The following is a 13,999-nucleotide window of genomic DNA, read 5'->3' on the forward strand; positions in this document are numbered from 1 at the left end:
GAGGTCAAAGAGAGAGACATTTATTTCTTAGGGTGCCAAAAGATTTAACTGTAGGACTGCTGTTTGTGTGGAGTGGTGTAAATCTCCCTCTGACACTTTATAAACCTCAAAGATTTCTTGTAGAATAAGTGTTCCAAATCAAATTATTGTTAATTGCTAACACCACAGATGGTAAGAGTATTTACCATCTGCCAGGTATGTTTCTAAGTACTTTATATGGATTAACACATCCAGTCTTCATACTTCTCAATAAGGCAGGCACTATATTATTCCCATTTTATGCATGAGAAGGTTGAGGCACAAAGAGGTTACCCAAGGTCACAAAACTTTTAAGTGGCGAGTTAGAGTTCCAAGTGAGGCAATCTGAATCCAGTATCCATAAATCTCATTTCACTTCTAGGTAATCAAAGGATATTTGAGAAAAAGTCCAGCATTATAAAAAGGACCCCTCTCAAATTATGAATGTTCATCTATTATAACTGAACATAAAAACTGAATGCCAATATTAATTTTAAATATTACTTGAAAATATTCAAAGATAAGCAACAGTATAGTTATCAAAGAAAACTATGGTTTGGATTATTTATAATACTAAAATTAAGTAGCCAGCTTCAACCAAAACTTACAAAATGTTGTGTTCATGAGTTTCTGAACTTTGGAGTTTACTCCTCCTATCCGGTAGAGTCCTAAAACAGTGATGCCTAATGAGAAGGAAAAATCACAAGAGAATAGCTTGAGACACAGCAGCACAAGAACAGAATGTTATAAACCTCAAGCAAATATCTGTACAGAATTTAAAAGCAATCCAACTTCAGCAAATCTACCCTGGAAACACCTATCACACATATATTTCTCAGAGCAGACATTGAACAGTGTCCAAAAGTCTTTCGAAGATCTTCAAAGTAGCAAAGTACCCCTGTTCATTCACCACCTTTTGAATACAAAAAAGCATCAAAGATAGGAAATAATAATCAGTATTTCTCACCCTCTATTTCCTCAGTCATGGTATCCTGCATTTTGAAGAGCTGGAAGGTACTTACATCTTCATTTTGAAGATGAGAAAACAGATTTAGAGAACTTAAGAAATATACTTCTCAAAACTTCTAAGTGGCAGTACCAAAATCTGAGCCTAAGTTCACAGGATTTCACAGCCCAATATGAGTTTTGCTTTAGACAAGTTTTCCTGGAATTGAAAGAGTGTAATAGGCACCTAGACTAGGCTTCAGGTGAGAGATCGTGACTAGAGAGAGGAAAGGTGTTAGAATTGTGACCATGACAGAAATCACTGAGGGATATAATATAAGGAAGAAGACCAGCTCTTTCAGAATCTTACCACTCTAAAGCTTGAAAAAAATCAAAGAGGTGCTTACAGTAATAAACAACACAAAGTCTATCAATAAGAAATAAAGCAAGCCTTCATTAGGAAAAATCATGAAAAAGAAATACAGTATGATTTTTGGTAAAGTTCAAACTATAGTTATTTGTGTATATAGATAATTTATACATTTATATAGTTCTTAAAGTTAATTTCTTGTTAATGATGAAATACATCCTCATCTTTTGAGAGGTTTCTATATAAGAATGAACTATATTACAGTAACATAGTCCCTGTCCAGCAACTTACCTCTTGTTTCCACAGCTTGAATGCATTTTCTTACAAAGTTGAACCCTGCTTCATTTAAGTACACTGAAGATAAAAGAAAAATCACAGTAAGAGTTTATGCTCAATTTCCATTATCTCTTAGTTGGCTCTACTGTTTTGGGACTTAATGGCACACTTTTAGTTAGAGTCTGAATTTTTATTTTGGTGTAGAAGTAGAGAGGTTCACATCCACTCAAGTTACTATAAACACTTGCTTCCTTAGAATACATAGATCCTTCGAATACATAGATCCTTCATTGAAAGAATCTGTGTAAATATGTTACCCTGATCCCATCCATTTTTTTCTAAAATTGGCATTATCCTTCATTTCATGTTTTTCCAGATGATAGAAGCAAATGTAGTAAGAATAAAACCTTTATCGTGCATCAATAACTATATTACAAAGCTATTCACATGTTCTTTTTCATGGAATTCTCAAAACATATGAGGTAGAGAGAAAGCTTTATAATCTTCAGATGGCTCACTGGGTTGCTAAAAACTTCATTTTCATTGTTCTACACTTGAGAACCAGGATTCTAACACAGATCTCCTGAATCTAGCCCAGTATTCTTTCTACTGCATTTTTTATTATATGCAAAGAATTCAAAATAGTCCACCAAAAATCCCCCAAAGATCCTACATTATGAAATAGCAATTTATTTTCATTGCTTTTCCTAGATTTTAAATCTGTTCTAATTTTCTTAACGTTTTGAGCCCAGATCAAATGAGATTACTTCTTTTTTTGAAAAAGGATTTAATTTAAAAATACCAAGTAATACCCTGAGGAAAAATTCAAATATTTTCTTGGTACTATAATGAAAATTTTCATTATATGTGGTGGAGATATGATATTTCTTAATATTCTCAAATAATATATGAAAATAATCCAAATCAATAAAAAATTAAAAGTGGATTCCAATAAAGATAGTGGATTAGAAAGAAGTTGGAAGACGGTGGAGTAAGAAGACCCTAAACTCACCTCATCTCATGGACACAACTGGATAACACTCATATCAGTGTAAAAACTCAGAAAATGAAGACTGGGAAAACAAACTCCATAACTAAAGGCAGAGAATAGTTCATATTGAAGAGGATACAAAGGGTGGGGACATAGTGGGGAGCAAAACAGAGTGGCCATCTGTGGTCAAGAGGGAGCCACAGGCACGAAGAAGGATGAGAAACAGATTCACACACCAGGAGCTTGCATGAAAAGAGATGAATCCTCAACATTTGGCATTGAAAGCAAGAGGAGTTTATTTTTTAAAAATATTTTATTTATTTGTTCATGAGAGATGCAGAGACAGAGGCAGAGACATAAGCAAAGGGAGAAGCAAGCTCCATGCAGGGAGCCTGATGTGGGACTTGATCCCAGGACTCTAGGATCATGCTCTGAGCCAAAGGCGGATGCTCAACCGTTGAGCCACTCAGGCATCCCAAGAGGAGCTGAATTCATGGACTTCTTACAAATAAGAGGGACTTAAAACCTGGAATCTTAAAAATCAGCGGGCTCCGTTTTGGAAGAGCCCTGAGGGCAACAGGAAGACGTCCCTTAAAGGGACTATGTGTGTATCTACCCTCCAGATACAGGGTAGAATCAGCACCTTGAAAAACACCTGAGGCATACAATAAGTTATTTAATCATCTCAGAGCATGTCCAAAGGAAAACTCCTCCAAGAACAAAGGAGCTGGCAGGTGCCCCTACCCCCACCCCCCATCCCTTAGCATATACACATGATCACCTGCAGAAACCAGCAGGAAATTCACTACTTGATTTGGCACATCCACCCTTTCCACTCATGCTAACATCAGCCCCAGCACTGTAGGCTGCCCCTCTCAGAAATTCAGTGCAAAGACACTGCATCTTCCCACCCATGCATTTTGCAAGACTGTAGTTCTGGCAGTAATGGCTGCAGGCCCTGTGGAAGTTTGCAGAGCACCTTGTTAAAACTGCACAACCACTCGCAAGGCTGGGTACTGGAAACTATGGGTTTCATTTCATAAGCAGAGCATACTCTGTTAAAACTGCATACCACACCCCAGCCAGGGAAAAAGCACTGCAGACAATAAGCAAAAAGAGCCTCTGCAGACAACTGGACTGAGGGCAAAAGGAGCCAGAATAAAACAGCAGAGTACATGTAACACACATAGGAGACACCACTTGTGGCATCAGGTTCTAAGGGAACAGGGAAAACTGCACCACAGGGCACTGCAGGACCTCTTCTTCATAAGGCCACTACATCAAAGAACAGGAGACATAGCTCACTTCCCTGACATAGAGAAACAGACACAAGAATTAGGCAAAATGGGGAGATAGAGGAATATATCCCAAATGGAAAAAACAATGCAAAAACGACAGTAAGAGACCTAAGAGAAATGCGTAAAAATAATACGCCTGACAGAGATTTTTTTGTTTATTTATTTTTTTATTGGAGTTCAATTTGCCAACATATAGCGTATCACCCAGTGCTCATCCCATCAAGTGCCCCCCTCACTCAGTGCCCTTCACCCAGTCACCCCCACCCCCCACCCACCTCCCTTTCCACCACCTCTTGTTCGTTTCCCAGAGTTAGGAGTCTCTCATGGTCTGTCTCCCTTTCTGATATTTCCCACTCATTTTTTCTCCTTTCCCCGTTATTCCCTTTCACTATTTTTTATATTCCCCAAATGAATGAGACCATATAATGTTTGTCCTTCTCTGATTGACTTATTTCACTCAGTATAATACCCTCCAGTTCCAACCACGTCGAAGTAAATGGTGGGTATTTCCTGACAGAGAATTTAAAGTAATGATCATAAAGACACTCACTGCACTTGAGAAAAGAATGGAGAATATAAATGAGGCCCTTAACAAAGAGATAAAAAAGAACAAATCAGAAATGAAGAAAATAATAAATAAAATTAAAAATTCACTAGATGGAATGAACAGTAGGCTAGAGGAAGCAGAGGAATGAATGAGCAACTTGAAAGAAAAAAAATTATACAAAAAGACAACAGGCTCAGGGAACTCAGTGACTTTATCAAATGTAATAACATTTGCATTAAAGGATTCCAGAATAAAAATAAAAGGGGTCAGAAAATTTATGTGAAGAAATTAATAATATTAATTATTATTAATAATAATAATTCTAAAAATTTCCAAACCTGGAAAAGAAAATAGATATCCAGATCCAGGAGGCAGAGATCCCCCCAAAAATCAACCCAAGGAAGTCAACGTCAAGACACAAAGTAATTAAAATGGCAGAAAGTAGTGATAAAGAATTTTAAGAGCAAGAGAAAAGAAGATAGTTACATATAAGGGAACTGTCACAAGGCTGTGAGTGGATTTTTCAGCAGAAACTTTAGAGATCAAAAGAAAGTGGCATGATATATTCAAAGTGCTAAGAGGAAATAATATCAGCCAAAAATGGTTGATTTAGTAATATTATCATTCAGAATGGGAGAGACAGTTTCTCAGACAAACAAGAGTTGAAGTAATTCATGGCCACTAAACCAGCTCTACAAGAAATATTAAGGAAACACTTGGAGTGGAAAGAAAAGACCATAAGTAAGAGAGTATGAAAAGTAGGACACACACACACACACACACACACACACACACACATAAGTCTTTCTGTAAAAATCAGTGGAAGAATTCAGAAAATAATAGGATGTGAGATAGGATACCATATACCTGAAATATAGGGGAAAGGGTAAGAGGAAAGAATGGGTTCTAATTTAAGCAACCATCAACTGAATATAGACTGCTTTATGCAGAAGAGATGTTCTACACAAACCTAATGGAACCTCAAATCAAAACATGGTACCAGATATACAAGAATAAACAGAAAGGAATCCAGGTTAACACTAAAGTAGTCATCAAACTGTTAAAGAGAGCAAGAGAAAAAAGAAAACTACACAAATGACCACAAAAAAGTAACAAAACGGCAATAAATACATATCTATCATAATTAATTTGAAAGTAAATGAAAAAATGCTCCAATCAAAAGATATAGGGTGATGGAATGTGTAAAAAAATAAGCCAATCTGTATGCTGTCTATATGATATTCCTTTCAGAATTAAAGATACATGCAGATTGAAAGTGAGGGGTTAGAGAAATATTCATCATGCAGAATATCCAACATGCAGGATGTCAGAACAAAACCAGAATAGCTATACTCATATCAGATGAATTAGACTTTAAAACAAAGACTGTAACAAGAGAATAATGACACTGATAATAAAAAGAACAATCCAATGAGGATATAACAATTCTAAATATTTATACACCCAACATAGGAGCACCCAAATACATAAAACAGTTAATAACAAACATAAAGGAACTAATTGATAGTGATACATTAATAATAGAGGATTTTAATACCCTACTTATATCAACGGACAGATCACATTAACAGAAAATCAATAAGAAAACAATGGCTTTGCATGACACACTAGACTAGATGGATTTCCCACACATTCAGAACATTCCATCCTAAAATAGCAGAATAGACATTCTTTTCAAGTACACATGGGATGCATTTCAGAATACATCATTTATTAGGCCACAAAAGAAACCTCAACAAACTCAAAGAGATCGAAGTCATACCAGGCATTTTTTCTGACCACAATGCTATGAAATAAAAGATCAACCAAAAGAAAAAAATCTGGAAAGAGCACAAATACATGGAGGTTAAGTAACATGCTACTTGCACTGTTGATGGGAATGTGAACTGGTGCAGCCACTCTGGAAAACTGTGTGGAGGTTCCTCAAAGAGTTAAAAATAGACCTGCCCTACGACCCGGCAATTGCACTGTTGGGGATTTACCCCAAAGATACAGATGCAGTGAAACCCCGGGACACCTGCACCCCAGTGTGTATAGCAGCAATGTCCACAATAGCCAAACTGTGGAAGGAGCCTCGGTGTCCATTGAAAGATGAATGGATAAAGAAGCTGTGGTCTATGTATACAATGGAATATTACTCAGGCATTAGAAACGACAAATACCCACCATTTGCTTCAACGTGGATGGAACTGGAGGGTATTATGCTGAGTGAAGTAAGTCAATCGGAGAAGGACAGACATTATATGGTCTCATACATTTGGGAAATATAAAAAATAGTGAAAGGGAATAAACGGGAAAGGAGAGAAAATGAGTTGGAAATATCAGGGAAGGTGACAGAGCATGAGAGACACATAACTCTGGGAAACGAACAAGGGGTAGTAGAAAGGGAGGAGGGCGGGGGGTGGGGGTTAATGGGTGATGGGCACTGAGGGGGGCACTTGACAGGAGGGGCACTGGATGATATGCTATATGTTGGCATACTGAACTCCAATAAAAAATAATTTAAAAAATTTAAATAAAATAAAATAAATAAAAAGAAGTGAAATAAAGGAGCAAAGGTAAAAAAATGAAAGAGAGTAAACCAAGAAACTGACTGTTCACTATAGAGAGCAAACTGATGGCCACTGAAGGGAGGATGGGTGGGAAGATGGGGGAAATAGGTGATGGGGATTAAGAGTACACTTATCTTGATGAGCATTGAGTAAATATGGAGCTGTTGACTCACTGTATTGTATATCTGACACTAATATAACACTGGATGTTAACTACACTAGAATTAAAATTTAATACGTAATAATAAAATGAAAAGAAAAAATAAAAAAAAAGGTGGAGGACTAAACATTCATGTAACTCAACACCAATTCAGAGATAAAAATATGTATCAAAAATTGTTCTAACAATACACAAAAAATTTTTAGGAAATCCTAGACATAGAAAACCACTGATATCTTCCAGGTTTGAGAAATCTATGGTCCAAAAAAGTAGAAGTAGTGAACTAAGAAGAGACTTATTATGTGATATTAAAGAAAAAAAGTAACCAACAGGATAGTATGATCCAATTTCTTAACATGCAATATTCGAGGGTATGACTGTTTGTATTTTCCTGGGAAAAAAACTTTAGGAAGATCTATGCAAATTGCAAGTAAGAAAGAATACAGAAGGTAGAAATTGTCATTTTTATTCACTGGACTTCAAAAGTTACCAATTTTTTTAAAATACAGTTCTTTAAAACTTATTTATTTATTTATTTATTTAAGACAGAGAGAGAGAGAGAGAGAGAGAGCGCGCACAAGCAGGGGGAGCAGCAGGCAGAGAGAAAGAGGGAAAAGAAGGCACCCTGCTGGGTAGGGAGCCCGATGTGGGGCTCGACACCAGGACCCTAGGATCATGTCCTGAGCCAAAGGCAGATGCTTAACTGATTGAATCACCCAGGTGCCCCAGTTCTTTTAAACATTAAAAAAAAAATTTAATAGATTGAAACATTTAAAATGTCCATTTTAAAATACATAATGTTACCCATAAGAACAGATCATTTATTTTTGTGTCCCAGAGCCCTACATCAAGTGAACAGAATTCAGGAATGCTTTGGGTAAACTCAACAATACAAGAATGAATAGTCATTATACAAACATTAGAGTATATTACCTACATGAGAGTAAAGCTTCTTTTAGACAGCAAATAGGGATTTTTTGCTCCCAATAACCCAAAGGCCAATCATAATATTATACATTCTGGTATCCTAAAATATTTATTGAACATAAGAAAACAGGTAAATGGAAAGGTAAGGAATCAATGATCTTCAACAACAAAAACTGAGCTAAAAAATATAGCTTTAGGTGAAAGGGATACACTAGCATTTTATTCATCAATTTTAACTGTAATTTCCAGATATTTGTTTGGTTCTTGAGGTCACATTGTTCAACTTTTCAATAAAGATTAAGAAAAAGAAAATCATTTATTAAAAAATATCAATAAAACTTGTCCTTGGCAAAATGATGGAAGTCAACCATGTTATCTACATGTATCTATATCTATCGATTGACCCATCAATTGATTGCAGATGTAAACAGAATTCGCTTAAGTATCCACTTGGAGAAGAACATGCAATAGTCAGGCTATATTGATGGTATAAAGGGATATTTGGCAGCATTACCCTAGTCTATTCTAATAAACCAGTATCACAGGCTCCACAATGAGTAAAATCTTATAGACATTCAGTGTGAATATCACGTCACTCCATGGCTGCCACAGTACTGATGTATCCGATGATCTTGTCAAGCTCTTTAGCTCTTTAGCTCTTTTCATAGGACGTGAGTAAATAAGACACTATTAATCATATCACATTAGAATATACTCTGCTAGCAGAAAATAATCATGCATTTTTATTTTGTTTCCTCTGAACACCCTTTAGAATCACCTGAAAGAGTATAGAGAAGGTGCTCAGTGCAGAGATAGCAGCCACAATGAATATGGGGTTGCATCTCAGCTCTAGTATTTACTGCTATGTATATTGATGTTTGTGAACTCCGGTTCTTTCATTTATAAAATGAGAGAAATGATAACATGTTATGTTAAAGTGTTGTAGTAAAATGAAGACAAAGCCATGGGAAGCATTGGAAAACATCAAACTATGGAACAAACCTAACTGAATGCTATTTTCTTTCTCTTGTGCTCCTATCCATACATCACTGCTATATGAAGAAAAACAGAAGAAATGATAAAATAAGTCAGTTATTAGTTCTTTTTTTGAATAAAGAATTATTTTAGAGAGAGACAGAGAGAGAGAGAGAGAGAGCATACAAGTGGGAGTAGGGGCAGAAGAAGAAGGAGAAATCCTCAAGCAGACTCCCTGCTGAGCACAGAGCCATAACAGATGTGTTATGGGCAGGAGACCCCAGGACCCAGAGATCATGACCTGAGCTGAAATTAGGGGTCGAATGCTCAACCGACTGAACCACCCAGGTGCCACATTCAGTTATTAGTTCTAACCAGATTTAAGAGACAGTAGTTACTCTCTCACTTACTTGTTATCTTACTGGGCATAGTTTTAATCTCTGTGCCTCAGTTTCCTTTTCTATACAGTAAGAATAATAGAAATATCTTCTTTACAGGACTGTTCACAAATGAAATACATTAACATCTGCAAAGCTCCTAGGATAGTGTTTGCAATATAGTAACTGCCACAGAAGTGCTGGTGACCATCAGCAGCAGCAGCAGCAGCAGCAGCTGGAGGAAAATATAAAGATCTACATATATAAATTACATGAACAAGGCACCACTAGGCATGACTAAAGTCAGTGGGGCTTGAGAAACTGTCTAGAGGGTTATTTTTCAAAAAAGCATAATATGTTAATTTTTAGATATTTGGAGCCAGAGCGATAATCTAGTTCTTGAAACAAATGTAAATCGGTATAACTCAGGCCCTGTAACCTATCTGGCCACTGAAAAGATAAGTCACATATTACAAAGTGTCTGTATACTTTGATCATATTTCAGTAAATCAAAATGGACAAACATATCTTCTCACTGGAACTGAAGAGACTGCAATAGGCTAGGATTACTGTTCATTCACACGTGTTGTCCCTTCCTACAGGATAATCACATCTCTCAGCTCCCTTAAAGACAGGCCTGGCCATATGATAGACACTAGCCAATGAAATATGAATGGAAGTGACAAATGCCATCATCCAGCAGACACTAAGAGTCAATATGATTCTGCCAATTCTGCTGAGGTCTGGGGAGAAGAGGGCAACATGGATTAAACAGGCTACCACATGCTTTGTCTCCCAGTGTCAGGTATAGGAGGCAGTGACAAGGAGGGGTGTTTCTGAAGGACGCTGGGGAAAACTCCTTCTGTAATGGAAAACAAGCAACTTCCCCAAACCATGAAGAGGTTACTACATTTGATGTCAGTGCTAATGAGAAATTAACAAAAATAGGCTCTTTATAGCTTTTTTTTAAAACTTAGTGTTCCACCAAAATAATAAGTGGAAAGGGCCCTTACAAAAACAAGTCACATCTTTCATTAAAGGCTGATAATTTATCATAATTTATCATAACTCTTCTTTAGTACAGGTCAAGGTACTCCTGCTTCAAAAGTAGAGTAGAGCATACCCATCCTACACATGAGAAATACAGATTACTTAATCAGAGCTCAATGCCTGGTTCAGAGCAGGCAGCCAATACGTGTTTATTGATTAATGGTTTCCTAGTTATTGGTTTGTAAGTGGGTTATGCAAGTACCCCTGCTTCTAGAAGGGTTAGGGCTTATCTAGCAGAAGCAAACTTTTGTCATCTCCTCCCCACATGCCCCACTCAGCCCCATGTCTCCCTGCTAAAGAAAGGGCCAGATAGGCAGAATACAACTGCAACCAAATTCCTAGGAATTAAAACCCTGTACTTGGCTTTCAGGCAGTAAAATAAGCTAACTTAAAGAACTTTATATATTCAGTCAAAAGTTAAGTGTAAACATTATTTTTCCCTCTGGAAACTATTCAGGGCTAAAGCTTTTATTGAAATCCAAATAAAGTTTCCACAAGGCAGTTTAACAGCATAATAGCTATTAATCTCAAGAGAATTCAAACAACCATGGGGAAAAGAAAAAGAATAGTCCTCTATACAGCTAACAAAGCAAAAGTCCTTGTACCTTCAATTTCCTAGTAATTAAAAACCCAGTATGTCCTCACAGATGTAATCTACTTGGCCTAACAGTACCTTCTCAGGGTTGACAAGACAAAGCAACACTTGTTTTTAATTTGTAATTCACTTTTCTAATCTGTCATTTCAGATTAAAAGGCTGCTTATCACAGATAAGTAATATTATACTATCCATGGCTTGAAAGAAACAGAAAAAAGAAATGAGTGCATTTATTGCTGTTTGTGATACTCAGGACCATTTCTCTTTTCCCTAAAGATGAACAGTTAACTCTCTACAGCCCTGCTCCAAGCTATTCCTTCTTCTTGCTCTGCCCATGAAAAGCACTTGAGCTATAATCCTCTTCCTAGGTCTGAAGATGGAAACAAAATTATTTGGTCATAGGCATGGTGAAGGATGTGGTAAGGGGGAGGAGGATATAATATAGGGACGTCTGAGAACTTTCAGAATTAAACTATCTAAAAAGCAGTATGAGGCTCAAAAAAATTCGTGACAGATGGCAACTGTCTACGATAAGAAGAATGAGCTTAATTTTTCTTTATTGATGGGAAGAATATTTTTCCCCTAAGCACACAAGAGGAAAGTCACAGAAGAAATTGAGCAAAAATTAAGAATTTGGGGAAAATTTTCAAAGTATCTTCTGGTCCAGTCATGAGGACATGTGGACACGTACATGACAACTGAAGGCTGAGTGATTGTGATGATGTGGGAAAATCATGACTTTCATTAGCAAAAATATCATTTGAAAGGACTTCTTTTTTTTTTCCATTTATAATTCCTAGAATAAAGTAGGTATAGGATGGAATACTGTTGAACTGAACTGTATGAGAGAATGAGAATATAGTGTCTTTTCTTTCTCAATTCTCACTTCCTCCAACCTAGGGTAGAAGGACCAGCTGGAAAACTGCTACACAAAACATGTTTGAGTGGGGATGAGGCTCAGGGCACCAACAAAGAATGCCAGAATAAGCAAACTTAGGAAAAATGAGAACTACCTCTGTCCCTGTTAACAACTAGTCCCAAGAAGGAGGTTTTGGGACACAAAAGGTATGTCACAAAAGATAATCTGTTTCAAAGAGCGTGGTACTGACTCAAAAACAGACACATAGGTCAGCAGAACAAAACAGAAAGCCCAGAAATAAACCCATAACTATATGGTCAATTACTATTTGAAAAAGGAGGGAAGAACATGCAATGGGAAAATGTCTCCTCAACAAATGGTGTTGGGAAAACTGGATAGCAACATACTAAAGAATCAAACTGGACCACTTCCTTACACCATACACACAAATAAACTCAAAATTGATTAAGAACCTAAATGTGAGGTTGAAACCACAAAAATCCTAGAGGAGGGCACAGGTAGTAATGTCTCCAACATCGGCTGTAACAACATTTTTTTGGATATGTCTTCTGAGGCAAGGGAAATAAAAATAAAAATAAACTACTAGGACTACATCAAAATAAAAAGTTACTGCAGGGCAAAAGACAATAGCCGACAAAACTAAAGGGCAACCTACTGAATGGGAGGTGATATCTGCTAATGACATATCTGATAAAGGGTTAGTATCCAAAATATATAAGAACTGATGCAACTCAACACCCAAAAAACCAAATAATCCAATTAAAAAATAGGTGGAAGACATGGACAGATATACCTCCAAAGAAGACATACAGGTGGCCAACAGACACATGAAAAGATACTCAACAGCACTCATCATCAGGGAGATGCAAATCAAAACCACAATGAGATATCGCCTCATCCCTGTCAGAATGGCTAACATCAAAAATACGAGAAACAACACCTGTTGGCGAGGATGTGGAGAAAAAGGAACCCTTGTGCACTGTTGGTGGGAATGCAAACTGGTGCAGCCACTGTGGAAGATGGTATGGAGGTTCCTCAGATAATTAAAAATAGAACTACCCTATCATCCAGGAATTGCACTACTGAACATTTACCTCCCCCCCCCCAAAAAAATACAAAAACATTCATTCGAAAGGATACATGCACCCGCCCTCATGATTATTGGAGCATTATTTACAGTAGCCAAACTATGGCTACTGTAGCCCAAGTGTCCATTGATAGATGAATAGATAAAGAAGTAGTGGTACTATACACAATGAAATACTGCTAAATCATAAGAGAAAATGAGATCCTGGTACATATACACAATGGAATACTGCTAAATCATAAGAGAGAATGAGATCCTGACATTTTTAATGACTTGGATGGAATTAGAGAGTATAATGCTAAGTGAAATAAGTCAGTCAGAGAAAGACAAATATCATATGATTGAATTCATTTGCGGAATCTAAGAAACAAAACAAAGTAGCAAAGGGAAAAAGAGAAAAAGAGAGAAACCAAGAAACAGACTCTTAACTATAGAGAACAAACTAAAGGTTACCAGAAGACACTTGAGAGGGGGAATCTGTGAAATAGGTGACAGCTATTAAGAGTGCACTTGTGGTAATGAGCACTGGATGATGTATGGATTTACTGGATTTATTGAATCACTATATTATACACTCGAAGCCACTATAACAGTGTATGTTAACTAAACTGGAATTAATATTAAAAAATATATATATAACTCCCCACCCTCCCCCCCAAAAAAAGAAAAAAAAATACAACTACCCTACAATCCAGTAATCACACTACTGGATATTTACTGAAAAAATATAAAAACACTAATTCAAAGGGATACATGTACCCTATATTTACTACAGCATTATTTACAATAACCAAGTTATAGAAGCAGCCCAAGTGTCCATCAGTAGATGAAAGAATAAAGATGTGAGATATACATATATGATGGAAGTAATAACTCAGCCATAAAAAAAACAATGAAATCTTGTCATTTGCAATGATATGGATAGAACT

At 36.6% G+C, this 13,999-nt stretch overlaps 1 protein-coding gene across 8 annotated transcripts in view; it reads right to left on the reverse strand.

The window, feature by feature from the left end:
- Window positions 1-13,999, reverse strand: part of ARHGAP42 (Rho GTPase activating protein 42) — a 287,838-nt gene that overhangs the window by 38,913 nt on the left and 234,926 nt on the right. For all 8 annotated transcript variants that reach the window (XM_025420939.3, XM_025420948.3, XM_035703751.2 and 5 more), the window contains 2 exons: window positions 1,625-1,687; window positions 627-701 (listed from right to left, as the gene is read on the reverse strand). In XM_025420939.3, the coding sequence (XP_025276724.1) occupies window positions 627-701; window positions 1,625-1,687 (138 nt within the window). The remainder of the gene's footprint in view (window positions 1-626; window positions 702-1,624; window positions 1,688-13,999) is intronic.

This window comes from Canis lupus, chromosome 21 (genome assembly GCF_003254725.2).
Source record: "Canis lupus dingo isolate Sandy chromosome 21, ASM325472v2, whole genome shotgun sequence".
Taxonomy (NCBI): domain Eukaryota; kingdom Metazoa; phylum Chordata; class Mammalia; order Carnivora; family Canidae; genus Canis; species Canis lupus.